Source organism: Fusarium subglutinans (genome assembly GCF_013396075.1).
Source record: "Fusarium subglutinans strain NRRL 66333 chromosome Unknown NRRL66333_c0000128, whole genome shotgun sequence".
In the NCBI taxonomy this organism is placed as follows: Eukaryota; Fungi; Ascomycota; class Sordariomycetes; order Hypocreales; family Nectriaceae; genus Fusarium; species Fusarium subglutinans.
Genome location: NW_023502191.1, coordinates 23,762 through 41,621, shown reverse-complemented (window position 1 = coordinate 41,621; position 17,860 = coordinate 23,762). Strand labels below are relative to the sequence as shown.

General features: G+C 47.8%; 7 protein-coding genes across 7 annotated transcripts; 4 read left to right on the top strand and 3 right to left on the bottom strand.

The window, feature by feature from the left end:
- Positions 1–301: 301 nt before the first annotated feature.
- On the bottom strand, positions 302–1,806 carry FSUBG_8918 (uncharacterized protein; the record flags this gene model as incomplete). Its single annotated transcript, XM_036687375.1, has 4 exons — positions 302–1,129; positions 1,182–1,295; positions 1,354–1,564; positions 1,766–1,806. 4 exons carry the CDS (start codon positions 1,804–1,806, stop codon positions 302–304), a joined length of 1,194 nt encoding a protein of 397 aa, XP_036535573.1.
- Positions 1,807–2,305: 499 nt separating this feature from the next.
- Positions 2,306–3,813, top strand: FSUBG_8917 (bystin; the record flags this gene model as incomplete). The annotated part of the gene is made up of 2 exons (XM_036687374.1): positions 2,306–2,898; positions 2,949–3,813. 2 exons carry the CDS (start codon positions 2,306–2,308, stop codon positions 3,811–3,813), a joined length of 1,458 nt encoding a protein of 485 aa, XP_036535572.1.
- A 672-nt stretch (positions 3,814–4,485) lies between these two features.
- On the top strand, positions 4,486–6,103 carry FSUBG_8916 (uncharacterized protein; the record flags this gene model as incomplete). The annotated part of the gene is made up of 6 exons (XM_036687373.1): positions 4,486–4,499; positions 4,549–4,791; positions 4,959–5,263; positions 5,410–5,583; positions 5,640–5,677; positions 5,735–6,103. The coding sequence occupies 6 exons, from the start codon at positions 4,486–4,488 to the stop codon at positions 6,101–6,103; spliced, it is 1,143 nt and encodes a 380-aa protein (XP_036535571.1).
- A 493-nt stretch (positions 6,104–6,596) lies between these two features.
- Positions 6,597–8,741, bottom strand: FSUBG_8915 (bacterial low temperature requirement a; the record flags this gene model as incomplete). Its single annotated transcript, XM_036687372.1, has 7 exons — positions 6,597–6,917; positions 6,976–7,625; positions 7,681–8,055; positions 8,116–8,220; positions 8,267–8,334; positions 8,385–8,509; positions 8,565–8,741. The coding sequence occupies 7 exons, from the start codon at positions 8,739–8,741 to the stop codon at positions 6,597–6,599; spliced, it is 1,821 nt and encodes a 606-aa protein (XP_036535570.1).
- A 1,406-nt stretch (positions 8,742–10,147) lies between these two features.
- FSUBG_8914 (origin recognition complex subunit 4) lies at positions 10,148–12,610 on the top strand (the record flags this gene model as incomplete). The annotated part of the gene is made up of 4 exons (XM_036687371.1): positions 10,148–11,293; positions 11,344–11,505; positions 11,556–11,984; positions 12,035–12,610. 4 exons carry the CDS (start codon positions 10,148–10,150, stop codon positions 12,608–12,610), a joined length of 2,313 nt encoding a protein of 770 aa, XP_036535569.1.
- A 1,330-nt stretch (positions 12,611–13,940) lies between these two features.
- On the top strand, positions 13,941–14,933 carry FSUBG_8913 (uncharacterized protein; the record flags this gene model as incomplete). Its single annotated transcript, XM_036687370.1, has 1 exon — positions 13,941–14,933. One exon carries the CDS (start codon positions 13,941–13,943, stop codon positions 14,931–14,933), a length of 993 nt encoding a protein of 330 aa, XP_036535568.1.
- A 562-nt stretch (positions 14,934–15,495) lies between these two features.
- Positions 15,496–16,115, bottom strand: FSUBG_8912 (sporozoite surface 2 precursor; the record flags this gene model as incomplete). Its single annotated transcript, XM_036687369.1, has 2 exons — positions 15,496–15,643; positions 15,688–16,115. 2 exons carry the CDS (start codon positions 16,113–16,115, stop codon positions 15,496–15,498), a joined length of 576 nt encoding a protein of 191 aa, XP_036535567.1.
- Positions 16,116–17,860: the final 1,745 nt, after the last annotated feature.

The following is a 17,860-nucleotide window of genomic DNA, read 5'->3' as shown; positions in this document are numbered from 1 at the left end:
GTTTGAATTGTGGTTTATGATGGAACGTATGGGCATACATATCAATATTGGGGGGCAGGACATTCTTTCACAGGCTCAGCATTCTAGGAGTACGATACCTTGGTTTAGGTTCATGGCGGACTACACTCGTTTTGTTGCAAAACATTCAATGTCTATATACGTTACTTTTGAGTACCTATATTCGTAATATCCAATCCATATGAAAGATTTCCCTGCTCTCTGTTCTTCCGTCTAATCTTGCCCTGTGGTGCCTTTCAAAATCGAGGTATTTTTGTTCCTTTCCATGCCTAGAAATATCCGGTTAAACCTCAACGAGCTGGTCATCTTCATCCTCGACCTCTTCTACTCGTCCGTTTGTAGCCTCGGGCTTATCCTCGATGGCCTTAACATAATTCTCTGTCTTGACTTCGTCTTCCTCGTCGCGTGCTAATACTTGCACTAAGCGCTCACAAGCTTCTTGAACACCCTCATCATTGACTCGCGAATGTGTCTCACGAATGACAGGATAGACCTTGACACGACGCATAAGGTCTCGTCCTTCCCGTGTTGTCGTCAATAATGTGAGTGTCTCAACATGTGTCTGCACATTCTGGTTGTCTGAGTCTCGCTTCTTATCAGGAGGTAGCAGTTGGAGATCAGGCAGCATATCCATTGTCTCATCAACATCGTACTCCTCGTTACCCATGATAGGAAGCAGGATATAAGGTAGGATATCGATCTCATCCTCAGATAAAAATGAAGGGTGGGATGAAACCTCAAAGGCAATGTTCTTGATAGTGCTAGCAACACCTTTTCGTCGAATATCGGACTTGTGTTCAGTGAAAACCTTGAGCTTGGTAATGGGAATGACCTTGTCATAAGATTGCTCTTCAAGGAAGTGCTTTCGAATATCAGCGTGCTTGGAGAGATCGGCGAAGACGTAGGCTAGATAGTCAAAGTCTGCGTCCTTGTTGTATGTGCCGTCTTGTCCCTTGACAAACAGATCTAGCAATTGGTTGAGGACTACCTGGTCAGAGCCTAGTTCCTTTGGAGGTTCTTGCTTTCGCTTGAGAAAATCCTTCAAGCCATCCCACTTGGATAGGTTGGCCACAAGCATGGCCAACAAGTTGGCATTAGGCTCTTCGGGGTTCTAGATGCCGTGTGAGCGACTGATAATAAGTCTCTTCAGCCTTTAAACATACCACTATGAGATCGAATACAATTCCGAGGAACTTTTCGTCTCTTGCAAGGAACTCGAGGACCTCTTGGTCACTCGATAAGTTGACCAGCATGGTGATGGCATGTTCGGCAATTTTCTGAGATATCATTAGTCTCAAGGAGACTCTTTTCATTCTCACAGGCTCCTCAACTTACAGGATGATCTCGGACTAGGAAACTGAGATGCTTGACCGGTTGGAGTTTCTCGGCCTTGAAGATGCTGGGTTCTGACAACGAGTAGGGGACGAGGTTCTCAGCAGCAAGCAGACGAATCTGAGCGTTGGGGTTGGCGATGAAGCCGACGAGCTGCAGTCGATATATGTTAACTGAGTGTTCTTCTGGAGGTATATAGGGTAGCTTGCCTCTTCTAGTTCAGTTGGCATTTTCTCTTTCTGTTATTATCTTCAATAAATAGGTAGGTATGTGTTGTTGAAGTGAATTTTTAGTGTTGGCGATGATTTTGGAGGGGCATGAGAGTAGTGGGGGTAGAGGCCTGAAGTCATCGCTGCTTCAGTAGGACTGGGCATCATTTTTAGTGGTCAACAAGTGAATTTTCAGTTGGACCCACATGCTGAAGAAGTTTCCAAGGGTCTCTTCTTGTGTCATCATGGTGGCGGGGCAGAATCAGCCTGGTTTATCTTTTTTACTTGTTCACCAAAGCAAGGATATTAGAAGTTTTAGCTGCCTGATTTATTAGCCAGAAGCATCAACTGTTTTATTCCACACTTGTGAAATGCGTGGCTTCATTTTCTGCTACTTAATAGCAAGAGAATAAGGTACCTAGTAAAGGAAGACAAGGGATACAATGAAGGCAATAGCACGTAGAATTTCTAGTATAGATTTCCATAAATAATATAGAGCACATGTAGATCGATACACGAATATCGTGCTCTGCCGTCTCATCAGTCTGATATATCTGATATAAGTGATCCAATTCATAGACAACTTCTCGACCGAAAGCGGTGAACCACCTTTGTGAGCCGATACAGTGCACTAGGCAAATTCGAGCAAGAGGGGTCCTTATCGATAAGGCAAAATTTTTGAAATTCTACCCAAACTACGACTCCAAGCCCACATTGTGTGCCATCTCCAAGTCAATACGCCCAAAATGCCTAAAGCTACTACTCCTTCTGCCTCGCGGCAGACACGACGACACAACCCTCTCGAGGATGACATCACAGCCACTGGAATTCTCAAGAATAAGCCCTCAAAGAGGAGATCAAGGGGCGGCGACGATGAGGAGGAAAACTTTGTCGACGACCGCGCTTCCAGAACCATTCTGCGCATAGGTCGTGAGCTGGCTGAGGAGGAAAATGCTGGTAAGGCTGTCGCTAAACCTACCATCGATACTTTTGGCTACGATTCACGATTTGACGATGAGGCTGAGGAGGAGAACAAGGTCTATGAGGACGACGAGGCTTGGGGCGAGGATGAAGAAGTCGTAGAAGAGATCGAGGTTGACCCAAATGACCTTGATATGTACCGAAAATTCATGCCCGATGAGGAAGATGATCTATTGAAGCACGGGTGGGATCTCAAGCCTACAGGAGAGGAGCAGGGCGAGAGCGTCAACCTTGCAGATCTTATCTTGGAGAAGATTGCTGCTCATGAGGCGGCGCAAGAGAGGCGAGAGAACAACCTGGGACCTCCCGATGAGGAGGACTATGAGCTTCCTCCCAAAGTTATCGAGGTCTACACCAAGTAAGTTCCCAATTAGAACCTGAAATGACAGCATAGGCTAACAATTCTAGGGTCGGCCAAATCCTCTCTCGATACAAGTCCGGACCTCTGCCAAAACCCTTCAAAATTCTCCCCACAATCCCTCACTGGGAAGACATCATCGCTGTCACTGAGCCCGACAAGTGGTCTACCAATGCTTGCTACCAGGCGACAAGAATCTTCGTTTCCAGCAAGCCCCATGTTGTTCAGCGATTCCTGGAAATGGTCATCCTGGACCGCGTTCGCGAAGATATCTACGAAACCAAGAAGCTCAACGTCCATCTGTTCAACTCGCTCAAGAAGGGTCTTTACAAGCCTGCTGCTTTCTTCAAGGGCTTCCTGTTCCCTCTCGTTGGCAGTGGAACCTGCACCCTCCGCGAGGCTCATATTATCTCCGCCGTCTTGACTAGGATTTCTATCCCTGTGCTTCACTCTGCCGCGGCCCTGAAGGGTCTATGCGATATTGCCGCTCAGGAGGCGTCTCATGGAACCGAGGGTGGAGGTGCCACCAATATCTTCATCAAGGCCCTTCTGGAGAAGAAGTATGCTCTCCCCTTCCAGGTTATTGACGCCCTGGTATTCCACTTTTTGCGATTTCGTAGTGTCGACCCTGCCTCTGTTCAGGTCGGCGACGCTATGTCAGGCTTGAATGAAGGTGATGCTAGAACAAAGCTGCCCGTTATCTGGCACCAGTGTCTGCTCGCATTCGCCCAGCGATACAAGGGCGATGTCACAGAAGATCAGCGCGAGGCCCTTCTGGATCTCCTTCTTACACATGGTCACGCAGCTATCGGCCCCGAGGTGAGGAGAGAGTTGTTGGCTGGACGAGGACGTGGTGTGCCGCTGGAGCCCCAGGGCCCAGCATTGGATGGCGATGACACTATGCTCATTGACTGATGGTAATGAGACTGATGCTATCGATCAACGGCATTTCTAATGAAGCAAGACAACTTTGGCGTATGGCGTATTAAAAGGGTTTCAAGCTGGTTCGACTTGAGTGGAGATAGAATTGAGTCTGTTGGAGACAACAAGCCCATCTCGATACCAATTACCTACATATGATTCTTCTGTTCCATATGTGTTTCCTCTATAAATCCAATCGTGCACTGTCCGTCACCTGCATGCCTTCTACATCATTGAGCATCCTTCTACCTTGGCCAAATGGGATGCCATGGGCCTCCACTGCCAGGGCATTCACCATTCACAGCATGCGGAAGGAGCAGTGACAACAACTGCCATGCACCTCTAGAAGGCAGCGGAACTCCTACTCCGAACGTATCCGATACTCCCATCATTCATCCTCCTAAGTTTCTTCCTACCTATGGAACAGCTCTCCTCGCTAGCATCTTACGCTATACGTGCTATGTTCTCTATCCCAACCTCCTAGTTGTCTGTTTTAAGCCGTTATATAATTCTTTTCCAACCTCGGTCCTTTTCGCCAAACATTGTCGCCCCAGTTGATTATATCATCTTGATCGAAGGGCGGCCTCGCCCGAACAGTGCTACTCCAGGTTTGAGATGCCGGCGCAGTCTCGTTCAGATCCATCGTTGCCAACAATTCGTCATAATATGAACGAGCCCAAGTACGACACCACATTATGAGACCCCGAGCAGCTATGCTGATATCTCTAGTTACTTCAATGTTCCTCATGGAACGACTGCGTCTCCTGCCTTCGCCGCCGCGGCTTTCACGGCATCCAAACCAAAATATGAAAACCTAATGAAACACCACCCGAGCCTTCCTTCAATGCCGGAGAATATGTTCTCGTCTCCTCTTACTTCAAATGCTGCTACGCCTCGGCCATCCTATCGACAATCCCTATCATCCTCTAGTTTCGGTGTGGACCCCCCACGGCCTCCTCGTGATGGGTTCGAGTAGGTCTGGTTCCCTCAAGGATACTGGGCAGAACGCCAAATTCTGGTACCACGAAAGAGCACTTCTGGGAAAAGCTTCTTCAGGTGGAGAAACCGCTCGACGAAGTTCGCCAGTGAATCAGACGTTCGACACCTTTCATTCGCATCTCCTTTAACATCCCTTTCAGCGCCACTCACCTTCCAGGGGTTCGAACCAACACAGCCAAGACCACCCTCCAGTCCCTTTGTGTCGGAATCGGCGCACGTTCTCTCTTTGCAGCATCCTTCCGTCACGCGCTTCTCAGATCAATTTCCAGATTCCAGCGATATGTCCCCCAGCATGAACAGCACAGACTCGATCTCCCCGATGAACAATTCTGGCATAAACGGACACACAAGCACTCCTCCGTCTTCACCGCCCAGTTCCATGGGCTTTTATGTCAAAGCAAAGAAGAGCCTCGAATCAAAGCTGAAATTGAAGACTCGCAAAGAGGTAAGTTTTTTTCGTGGCAGACAAATGGATCGACGCTAATCTTGACAAGGAACCAATGTGTTCAGCTATCCCACAACATGTCCATCAATGTGCGACAATGGATGGCACGGAGAATTATTCCAGCATGCTCCAAATCACTAAAACAGGTTCCTGGCTCAAAGATGGTGCAGCGAAGCCCAAGCTCCGACGAAGACTCTTTGGCAGGGCGCCGTGGGCACGCAAGGAATCAGCAGGGTCTTTCAGCAGCGTAACCAGCTCTGTGAGGGAGATACTCAAAGGTGAGACTCCCCCTCCCTCGGCAGCCTCAAGTTATACTTCTTGTACGTTATTTCAAATATGTACGGTATCTGGGAAACCGAGGCTGACATTCTAGCAGTACATGTCAACTGCGTTAATGGCCAGTTTCCTGGAGGGGTATGTACATGTAAAGAGATCTCCGGTCGCCAGATACTAACAGTTTTTCTTTTCCAGGAGGCAAGAAGAATAAAGACACCACCTCTAGCCGAAGATACTGCGAACGGTCGGCCACGCTCATTCTTCACTGAGACGGTTCCTCCCACAGAAGATGACGGAATGGAGTCTTCATCAAGAAGGAACTCTCTCCAAACAGTTCGTCGCCAGAGCATCGTTGCGGACACTTACGAGTGGTGGGAAAAGATGCCCAAGAAACCCGTTCGCAGGAGCCCTTTTCAAGAACGACCTCCTTTTGAATTTCAACTACCGGAACATCTTCCCAGCAGCCCAATGTGCCCGGCCAACGAGAAACACGTCAGTGGTGGGACTGGCGTCTGTGTCTACCATGGGCGCAGGAAGTGTGCATCTAGATTGGCGCCAGTGTGATTCGAGTTACCATGGGGAGAAACCGGAAAGACGAGCGGTCGTGCCTTGGTTATGAAAAGGCTGTTGGTTTGGAGTACCATATACCTCAACCCCTATTCCTTTGATTTTTGTATTCTGCTTTGTTCTTGTAGTACGATACTGATGAATCGAGTAATAAAATCAACAGCGAGATGCACGAAATATGTAATAAAGTTGGCAGCATACTCTTATTCAGTGCTTTCATATTGAGAGTTTGCCTTGATTGGTGGCGTTGAGTGACGATAGTCTACTCTACAGCATTCTTCTGCTTATTCCGATTCCCTTAGTTTATATGATCGCTTATTTGCCCTGATTTCTTCCCACTTCTACCTGCTTGATTGGGATATATTTCCAAAACGCCCACCATATGCTCCAAGAATTAGGAAGCTATCTAGACGGAAGACCTAACTTGGGCATTTGGTGCTCCTTTATATACCGTCTGTCCCTCTGCAGGCATCACATAGTCATAAGTCTGTTACTGATTATTCTTCCTTCTGCTCCAGAAGGACTGACTCCCCTTAAAGAACAAAGGCGGCGGGTTACGAATGTGAGTCAGTACAAGAACAACGAGCCAGACAATGGTGATAGTAGGAAGCATCCAAGAACTCTGTTGATAATCGGCGGATCGTGTCGCACTGTATCTTATCGATGCAACGAGACTGGTGCCGAGGCCGAGGAGAGTGAAGAGAATGTGACGGGTGATGGCCCATTTGTTCCATGGTTTCGTTCGTGAGATGACGGCTAGAGAGACCATGAGGATCAGGGAGATACCAGCGGCAATATAGGTATAGTTGAACTGCGTCGTAGTTAGAGATTGAAGTGCATATCATGGTATTGATTGAGCATCGACTTACGATAAGTTGGAAACGAATCCACATCTTGTCATTGAGTTCAGATTCAAAACCAGAATCAGTCTGCTGTATGCCTTTGCTCTTGTTCTCATCATCAACTTCTTTGGCGAGGTTGATCTTGAAGGTCTCAAGCAAAGCGTTCTCCATGGCACTCATGAGTCCAATCATGGCGTCGACGAATGTCTGGTAGTCGTTCTGATCAGGAAAATCCTTATCCAGATTTGTATCAGAGTACTTGACGACCTGTGGCCAGAAGGTGTCGTTAATAGTAGAGATATTCTTCAGCGCAGCGTCGGCCGTGTTCAAAGTCGTGATATACTGAGGCGTGTAGGTCTCGAAGAACTTGGTGACAACTTTCTGTAGCTCGTCGACGATGATCTTGGTTGTTGCCTTGGCCATGAGACTTGTGTTGTCCAGGAGTACTGAGCTTGAGTTCAAGTGCTTGAAAACATCAAAGATCTTGGTCCAGATGACGAGCTGCGTGAAACCCTGGATGAAAAGGCAGAGGGCGAGATGTAGAGGATAGTGGAGGAGAGTCCAGAGTTGTTGACGGAACTTGGGCAGGTAAGGGTTCTTCATCCAGTCGAAGTAGATGAGGAAGACGGCATAGATGGTTGTCGCTGCGGCGGTGACAATGCCAATCGTTTGAGCGTCTGCCAATGTGTTAGAAGTAACCCTTGCTTAGGTAAATACAAGTAGGAGACTTACTCCATGCATCAGGGCTTTCGACGATGGTGACAACGCTCTTTGAAATAGTAATGATTCCGTCGCCAACAATAATGACAGTCAACAGACCGATACGCTTCATCAAATGCGTACCCTGGAAGCTCAAGACCGGAAAGATGTAGGCAATGGCAAAGGTGAGGATTACCTCTACGCCGGCGAGAACATACCAAGACATGAAGACGTTGCTATTGTGGTCCGTAAATCTGAATGTGATGCCGAGATAGATCATGGCAAGGGCAAAGTTCAAGCCAATTTGAAGCACCATTGGCAAAACCTGCTTCTTGTACTTTCGGACGTGCCAGAGGATGCTTCCGTATTCAACAGCCAAGCATAGACGGGAGACCATGAGGATGATGGCTAGAGAGAGGGTGTCAGATATGAAAGGGGGGGGGGGGTAGGATAGGTTGAGAAACATACACATTGTTCTCATGGTCTTCATGTTTTGATCGTGAGGTGTGAACTTGGGTGCAACGACGGCGAATCCAACCATGACTCCGAGATGAACACCTCGAGCGGCACGTTCTATCTTTGTTAGCATAAGTTATAAAGATGTTTCAAGCTGGCTTACCAAAGAGACTGTCTGTTACGAATCGAACATCATACAGACTCGTTGTGAGCCATGTGATCCACAGAATACTTTTCATCTGTTAGCCTCTTCATCATATTGAATATCTTCCCACTCCTACCTAAAGTAGCCAACATAGGCTTTGAAGCGTTCGTGGCTGTTAACACCTTGTGTTTCGCAAAAGACAGTGTAGTTGGCGGCGAAGAAGAGATCGTAGAACAGCTCGAGTAGACTGGCATCTTCGTGCTGTTTACATGTCAGCAAACAATCTCTGAGTAACACCTTGGGGTAGTCTATAGACCTTTTGGAACTGTGGGCAGTCATCCTCGTATCTGTTACCAAAGAGGCTCAAATCAGGGGCCGTGGGGCTCCTGGTGGGAAGACCATCGATACTAGAGTCGGAGGATATAAGAGGACTCTTGATGAGAGCGAGCTTTTCAGCTGCTGTAGCGCTCTCGTGATGATCTTCTCTAGCCATTGTTTAAAGAAACTTTAAACAATCTATCTTGTTAAAGGTTAGCATCGTCGTTGCAGGGTATAATAACATCACGTAGATACAACAACTCTTCACAACTAACAAGACCACTTTACATACCTTTAAATAGAGTACTCACACCGAGATGGCAATCCGATCTACAGTAATTCCAGAACAGGATGGACGCCTAGTTATGTAGACTGGACCGAATATTCGGGTCTGAGTGATTGACAGGGATTACAGGCCTCAATGATAACTTCAAACGCCGATCAGAGCCACGGATGCATGGATTCACACAGCTAAGTAGCTGCAATGCACCTTGATATTAACAAGGACCTTGACCGTTGCGAAAACCATATTGAAATGGCTTGATAAGAGAATTCTAACCTGGAACTACCAACTAGTGCAGACACAACATCGAACCGGACTCGGTTAGCTCGTCTTGTGATGGCCTCTGATTGAACAATTCTCACTGCAGAGTAGTATCAGAATCTTACGTGAGAGAGCCAATCTTAGCCCCCAACAATATTAAGTGGTAACGAGCTGAAGACACACGGCACATATAAACGGCTCAATAATACGACTTGGGCTCTCTGATTCGCCAGGTGGTCTGTTTTTAGGGACACCGATAAATCTTGGCGAGTGTGGTGATCCACAAGGCTGGAGTTTTGGAGAGCCTCGAGTGGAGACTGTTGCTATTAAATGCAACGGCTGAACCAAAGTTCCCAGGATGTTTCGTTTTGTCTTTGCTCTTTTGGGTTATATTTTTCGTGGCGCTGACTGGTTGTAACGCTGGCGATGGATCCTTGGCGGCTTAGGTTTTGCTTACCATTCGCATACAGAGAGAAGCCTTTTGCGCTCGGCCGCTCGTTGATAGTATGCTTCGTGGTCTGATTGACATGTAATCATAATTTTAAGCTTGGTTTTGCTCAGAACAAACTCCGTCGGCATAGAATGGTCGGGGAAAATAAAGTCCAAAGTGCAATATGAATATCCTCTGTAGCCACGGCAGAGATGAGAGTTGAGGATGCTGATGCCCTCGCGCTCAAATGCAACCAACTTGAGTCATTAGCGGCTGAAACATATAAATAGACCGAGTCACTGCAACAACCCCCATCCATTCATTGTCTTTGAAGAATGCAACCCAGTTAGGAAACCCAAAACCAACAGCATCTTGTAAGGCTGGTAAAGTGGGCCATTGTGCATGTTCCCCAAGTCTCGTGACTTGGCTCCATTCAAGCGCCTAATTCTCATCTCAACGCGTCAAACGCGTCTCCCCCTTGACTTGGCCTGGTAACTTAGCGCAACCCATCATGTCAGTGGGCAACAAAACAAACTTGGAGATGATGCAATGTTAGATTTCGGTACGGAACGACCTAACAGTATTCTCCGTCATCCACGCAACCGCAATGGACTCTCCTAGCCAGGACGCAAGCGCTCGAAAGAGAAATCATTTTCAAGACGATCCTGTCCCTACTCCTCCAACTCTAAAGAAACGAAGACTCGACCAACTTGCACCCGGATCTCCCTCGACTCCGAAAGCTCTCGATGCTGTCAACTCAGCATATCCTTCTGCTATCTCCAGCCAAAACGCATGGCCACCGGTGAACATCAATCTCGAGGTGTCCAACTCCAACCCGCTGCCTACAGCTCCATCATCACAACCTTCATCCCAAGCACCACCACCAGCTTCCGCAGCACCCAAATTTCGACCAGCCATCAAACTATCCGCTTTGAAAGGCACAATATGGGATAATCAGGAGGCGCCTCGTCCTGTGCCTCTCCCCAAGAAAGTTGGCCCAGGACGACCCAGAACCACAACAGCCAAGAAACCACCAGGACCCAGGGGCAGACCTCGAAAGAAGAAGGTGCAAGAAGGGGGTGAGGAGAATCGCGAAGCCACTCAAGTGCAAGAATCCGCCGATGAATTGGCCACAGCAAATGGAAACCTATCGGTGTCGAAACCTACACCAAAGGGAATTCTGACTCCCACAAAGAAAGGCAGACCACGAGGACGGCCACCGAAAAATGTTAGTTTTGGAGCAGGCCAAGATCGAAACGGGGAGGTTTTCTTTGAGGACCTGCCGAAGAAGGCAAAGACACCTCGTAAGACGGCCGATTCTGAGGCAGACGAGCTTGTATGCGCAATCTGCATCAAACCGCATTCCCAACCTCCGAACCAAATTATTTTATGCGACATGTGTGATTTTGCCGTTCATCAAGAATGTTACGGAGTGCCTGATATCCCTGAAGGCGATTGGCTTTGCAAGTCATGTACTCAAGAGGACATACTTAAGACGCCAAAAAAGACTCCAGGCGTGGAGGTTCCGACCATCAAGATCGCAGCGGATGTACCTGATATTGCCAATTTGGAACAGCATGTGCGATCATTACAACGGATTCTCCTGGATCGGTGTACGGGAAGAAGACGTTTACAATTGCCTGGCCAGCTGGAGGCTGAGGAGAAGGTTTACCAACTTGTGGAACAAACGGTTGTTGCTGGTGAAGGAAACTCAATGCTTGTCATTGGAGGGAGAGGCTGCGGAAAGACTACTGTAAGTTTACTGCTCCGGGGATGAAACCGAAAGCTAATTCCACATCTCAGTTGTTAGAAAAGGTCATCTCGGATGTATCTCAGGAGCATAAGAACGACTTCCACGTCGTGAGGCTTAATGGTTTCATCCACACAGACGACAAGCTTGCACTCAAAGAAATTTGGCGACAGCTGGGTAAGGAGATGCAGGTCGAGGATGACTTGGTGAACAGAGTGAGTTGTCTCAACGCCCGCCCCTTGGTTAGACTTTACTGACAATGTAGACAAACTATGCCGACACCATGGCGTCGTTACTGGCTCTCTTGTCACATCCGTCTGAAATCATCGGTACAGACGAAGGTGTCACGTCACAATCGATTGTGTTTGTGATTGACGAATTCGACATGTTTGCATCCCACCCTCGACAAACACTGTTGTACAACTTGTTTGATATTGCACAATCACGAAAGGCGCCCATCGCCGTAATTGGCTGCACGACTCGGTTGGATGTTGTTGAGATGCTGGAGAAGCGAGTCAAGAGTCGATTCAGCCATCGTTACGTCTACCTCTCTCTGCCCCGGAATCTTCCAGCCTACTGGCAAGTTTGCAGACAGGGATTGATTGTTGATAGTGACGAGGCTGAAAAGGAGGGCATCAACACCTATCTCGAAGGGCATGCCGAGTTCCAGCAGTATTGGAGTCAAAAGATAGAGGTAAGTCAAAGCATGTCTGTGACTGCGATGGATACTAACACCCAGCTCAGGGCCTCTACAGAGAACGATCGTTCCAGGACTTGCTTCAGTATCACTATTACACGACCAAGTCGACTTCGGCATTCCTTACCGAATGGATTTTGCCCCTATCGGCTCTCTCAGCTAACGATGTCACACTCAGAATACCTTCTGTGCAAGGAGATGTTGAATCCTTGACAGCCCCTGATTCCAGACTTCACCTGCTATCTACACTGTCTGAGCTGGACCTGGGTCTCCTTATTGCTGCAGCGCGATTGGACATAGTCGCACACACGGACACGGTCAACCTGGCGATGGCGTATGATGAGTACAGCTCCTTGATGGGCAAACAGCGAGTACACTCGGCAGCGGCAGGCATGCTTGCAGTAGGTGGAGGTGTACGAGTCTGGAGCCGGGGCGTGGCTGGCATTGCTTGGGAACGGTTGATCTCCCTTGGATTGCTTGTGCCAGCCGGTATTGGTGGTGCCCGTAACCTAGGACATGGTGGATTGGAGGGCAAGATGTGGAAAGTCGATGTCGCACTGGAGGAGATCCCGGCAGCGGTGAAGCTGAACGCTGTATTGGCGAGATGGTGTAGAGAGATTTAGTGGAGGAGGTGAGGCAAGGCGAGGTTGTTGTTTTACGATACGATGCCCTACTGGCTTGTTAGATACACATCTGTACAGTACTCCATTGATAGAATCAGGGTTAATGGTGCCCCTGCATCTACATGTCTTTTGTAAAGACATGTAAAGAATACATCGGCGATACTTTGCCAACATCCTTGGTTTGCTAAAGAGTTTTGCGACGGGAACAAGACGGCCTTGTAAGAGGATGGTTTGCCCCTTGAAGATCGCGGTGAGTTATTCTGGGACCCGAGTTTGCGGCACGCGGGAAACACGGCACACTAGTAAAGAGCTGTGTGAATATCTCGGTGAGGAGAAACAGTTTGAGGTTTCGAATACGGTAGAGATACGGCTAATAGGGGGTTCGAGGGGAGAATCTTTGCAGATCCAAGTCCATCCATACATTTCCAGAATATTTCCCGATTCATTCCATGTTACATTGGAACTCTGCTTCGGCAATATTATGGATATGTTTGAAGATATTAGGGGGCTTTTTTAGGTCCCCTTAATAGCATAATATGCTAAAATCTCACAGACCAGGACCAGGCGAGGGTGGTTTTTAGTGAGACGTGTCAAGTGACAGCGTGAATTTGTAATTGATTTGATGGTGTTTTATGTTGATATTTGAAACAAGTAAAGCTATTTTTACTTACGGCGAACAATTAAAAGTTTAATTAATTATTCTTGAGGTAATCACGTCACTGAAGATGGTTGAGATCAGATCAAGATGAGCTCGAGCTAGTGGCAAGCGAATACAACACTTGCAAGTTCCGAACTTCTTCGGCCAAGGATTAGAAGGTTCGATACGTCGAGCGGCCGGCACCTGCTATTTTGTGGCTTAATTACCGCCGTGCCTGCCTTCCACGGGCAGCTGAACTGGGGCTGAAGGATCGCATTTTCAGCAGGAGATGGGCAAGTAACGTAGCAGTGTCGTACTTGCCCATGACATGAGTGAGTTCCATGACATGGGTTGGATTGGTTGGATATAATAAATTCTTGCTCAGGTAAGAGTGAATCAACTTTCGTCATCACAAATCTTCAACAACAAAATAAGAGATTGCCAATGTTTTAATTAGTCTACTTAACCCATAAAAACTTGGAACCTTGGACCCTTTTTTTCGTTCCGTACATATTCTTTGATCATCATCGCTCCTCAACCTTATTATTCTTTATTATCATCATCATTCATTACTCAGCATTTCATCATCTCACTTCTCACCCAGCAGCCGGCACTTTAGTTACCTTATACTGCACCAACTAGAAAAATACGTGTAATATTGTGTCGATCACGACCATCACCAAGCAAAAAAACATGACTCGGTCAACATTCACAACCATCACACCCTTGCCCTCAGACATATCCAGAGAGCATGTAGTCGAGTTTCTCCACGATCATCTCGCCATGATCGACTTGAACCCTCTCATTATAGAACGCCACCAAATCCCTCCTCCGCCACACGCCCCAGAGGATGAGAAGAAGTGTGTATGGTACTCCATGACGGACCGTATCGACTATCTCCCCGGCGGTCTTGTCTCCGGCCAGGTCTCTTACACCGCAGCCTTTTTCGACTCTCCTGATGGTCTGCAGACGCACAGCTACGCTCCTATGGGGCTTGATCTCCGTGGGCGTTGGTCTGTAGGTGGCACGATGCCAGGAGAGCGCCCGCAGCCTGTTGAGCTTGGTCTCGGGGCGCCTACTACGGGTCTTTATCTCCGTGAGGATGTTGATATGCGCTGTAACATGCTCATGGTAGGGTTTGTCAAGAAGACCATCAAGAAGTCGCACGGGACGCTAGTTGAGAAGTTATCTCAGAAGACCTCCATGAAGATGGCAAGGCACTCTATGCAAAACTTCGGGTCCAGCTCCCCAGGAAGTCTTCAAACGCCAACCCCTACTGGATCAGAATCCTCAACAGTACCGCCTATGGGGCCGCTTCTCCCACCTGCCGTGAGCAATGACCAGCGCGGGTTTGCCCCGGACCTATCTTCACTACCTGTCTATGGCCACGGCACACCCTCTTCCTCTTCAAATATGGGCAACACGCATCCGCTGAGAAACGGCGGTCTGGTGCCCCCTGGACAACCTCAGCGGCTAGATTCGAATCAGTCAGGGCTTGATCATGCAGGAACTTCCTATCGTGGCAACAGTAGGCCTGATCATTACACCGAGTTCTCTTGTCACAACCCCTACGATAGTTCACGGACCCCATACGATGAGCGGGAGAACTTTGCAGAATTAGACGACGGCACCCATAACCATCCTCGCCACTACGAAGAAAAGTCAGGGCCCGCAGAGCTAGCTTGAGGCTTGCATGCGGCAGCATAACATCACCGATCAACCTTTCTTTTTGGTTTGGAGCAGGGGCGCTATTTCTAGCCTGGACTATTGTGTCTATCTTTTGAATATCACATTATATCATATCAGTTACGAGCGGAGCACATTAACAATATACAGAATATCGGACGCGGGTTGAATGAGCATAATGATAAAATTACGTTGAGTACTATACGTATTCATATTATACCAACGATAAAGATCATCTCCTAGCAATGCAAATGCCATCCGAAGCTGCCCTTCTATCAAAATGTCCCAAAAGAACAAAAGAAATCCCCTTCAGTGTGACTAATCCAACCCCGGGAAACCCTTTTAGTGGGGGATGGGGTTCACAAAGAAGATCACCAGCTCTAAGCCCCTGAACAGGCGGTCTCTCTTCCTCATCCTTCTTTTGATCAAGTCACACCCAGCTTCTAGTGTCTGAGACATGAGTGTGGTGTTTGAAGGGAGAGATGGGAGTAGCGAGAGTCCCACTCTTCAGCGGTCTAAATGCGAGTGCATGATGGCCCAAAGAGGTCAAAAAAGGTTGTCATTAATACGTTGGTGATGAGAAGCGAAGCGAAGTTTTCGTTGAGTGCTCGTAGAGAATCATAGCGTTGTGAGCCGTAAAGATCGGCCAGTCCCAGATGGAGGTTTGCAAGCTGACGAGCAGATGGCGTGTGACTGATCGCTCTTTGAGACTGAAGATACTCGTGAGAGTGTTTACTTGTCTTTGAGAGCTTACAGAGCAATGAGGCCGAGCATGGCAGCCAGGCCGAGACCGACCTGGACAGCACCGGCGCCGGCAACGACGACGGGAGTCTTGGGGACATCCGTACCCTTGGCGGGCTTGGTAGACACAGGAGCCTGGGGACCGGTGGTCTTGGCGGGCTTGCCAGGGATCCAAGTAGGGCCAGCGGGGTGAGTCTCAGTGACGGTGCAAGGGCAGTCAGTGATGGTCAGAGTGCAAGGCTCAGTGACGACGTAGTCCTTGCCTCCGAGGTGGAAGCTGGTAGGACCAGTGCAGACAGTGGTGTAGACATCGTACACACTGGTGGTGGTGACGGTGCCGTTCTTGACGCCGGTAGGCTGAGGAGCAGGAGAGACAATGACGGCCTCAACGGCAGCGAAACCAGCAAGGGCAACGAGAGCGACGGTGTTGAATGAGTACATCTTGAATGACTTGTTTGGTTGTTTTGGGACTTGAAAGAGTGAGTTCCGGTTGGAGTAGCGAGTGCAAAGTTTATTGGAGTGAAGGACAGTGGTCAAGCGAGTGACTTGGGCGAGGTTTGTTTAACGAGTGTGGGTTGCAAAGAACGAGAAAGATGCTGAGTGCTGAGGAGGAAGAAGAGAGTGTTGATGTGGTTGACGAGGCTGCCTTATATCTGTAAGTGAAGCCTCAGAGTCAGACACCGGCCAAGAAGAATCAATATGTTTATCTCGGCTGGTGCCCCCTGTGTCTGGACCTGACTCTCTCAGCTTGCGACAGTCTAGCCGCCACATGAAAGAATGGTAAACAGGCACATCGTCATGCGGCTTCATTCCAGTGCGCAAGGGAGAGGCACAAGGAGATTAGGGCTCCGTAACTAGGGAGTTGTTGACCTTGGTTGCATGATGCAGGGAGGGGATTTTGTGTGCAGTAAGTGAGATGAGTTGTTCTGAGACGTGCTATTTTGAGAGAGAGAGAGACTGTTGAGATGTTTTGTTTCTGTGTAATTTTATATTTTTCTGTCTGGTTGTGTTGTGTTGTGGTTGAGTGTAAGTGGCTTTTGAGTCTTGATTAGCGGGTGATATCTCGGTATCCAATGATAGACTGTAAGTCGTGCTCAAAACAGTTGAATACGAATGTAAACAAACTAGAAAATAAACAATTCGACTATAATCTTAATTCTATTTCCAACAAATCCACATGATTCGACCAAAAAGAGGAAAAAGAAACGGTGCTGCAAGAATCGATCGATCTGGAAGCCTGTCTCTTGTCTCTCTTGGGTTTTCCTCCCTTACTTGACTCATCTGCCGTTGACGGTTGACCCCCACATACCTCAGACATGACACTAACATAATAGACATTGTCAAAAGATTAGATTAGTTCATCAGCTCGTTTGCGGTGGACAATAACACCATGAAGTCTCTGATGAGACAAATGCTCGGGTCAAGAGTGCCGAGGTATGAACTAAGAACAAGCTTTTCTCAAGATATCACAAGAATAAGATAAGAAGAGAAAGGAGAGACAAAAGGAAGAAAATGGAAGAGGTCATTGTGTCTTGTAGTTTAATTAAGAATATGCAGTCAACGTCTCTGCCCCTATTATATGCATCTTTTTTCTCATTAAACTTCTGGGGTAGGTACTGTATCTGTAGATCGTGCATGCATGAGATTGATTGACTGAATGAATGATTGATCATTGCTAGACACGGCACATGCAATCGAATCGCGACATATCGCGTGCTCACAAGATAATTTGAGCAAGTGAGGCAATATCCTTATCAGAAACAAACACAACATTCTTGGTGTGTCTGAATCATGACTACACATTCCTGTCTCTAAAGTGCGGTCTACTATACAGACTCTTCACCAGCCATATCAATCAATCAATGCCAGGCACAAATTACATATTCAGATCATGCTTGACTCGAATTCATTTCTTCATCTTTATTCCTCTCGGCAAAATCCATCAGAGAGACTGCTCAGATATCTTTCTTTCTTTCTGTTTTTTTCTATGTACGATTGTCTTTCAGCGCTGGCCCGCCGTGTAATGTTTGGTAAAATGTACCCGACTCCTTCCAATGCAATGCATTACTTTCGGTTCCTCGACGTGGCCCCGTTTGTAGCATGAATAAATGAGTAGAGACAAAGTGAGAGAGAGGGAGAGGTAGAGGTAGAGAAGAAATAGGACCCTCCCCCCCCCTCCCAGAAGT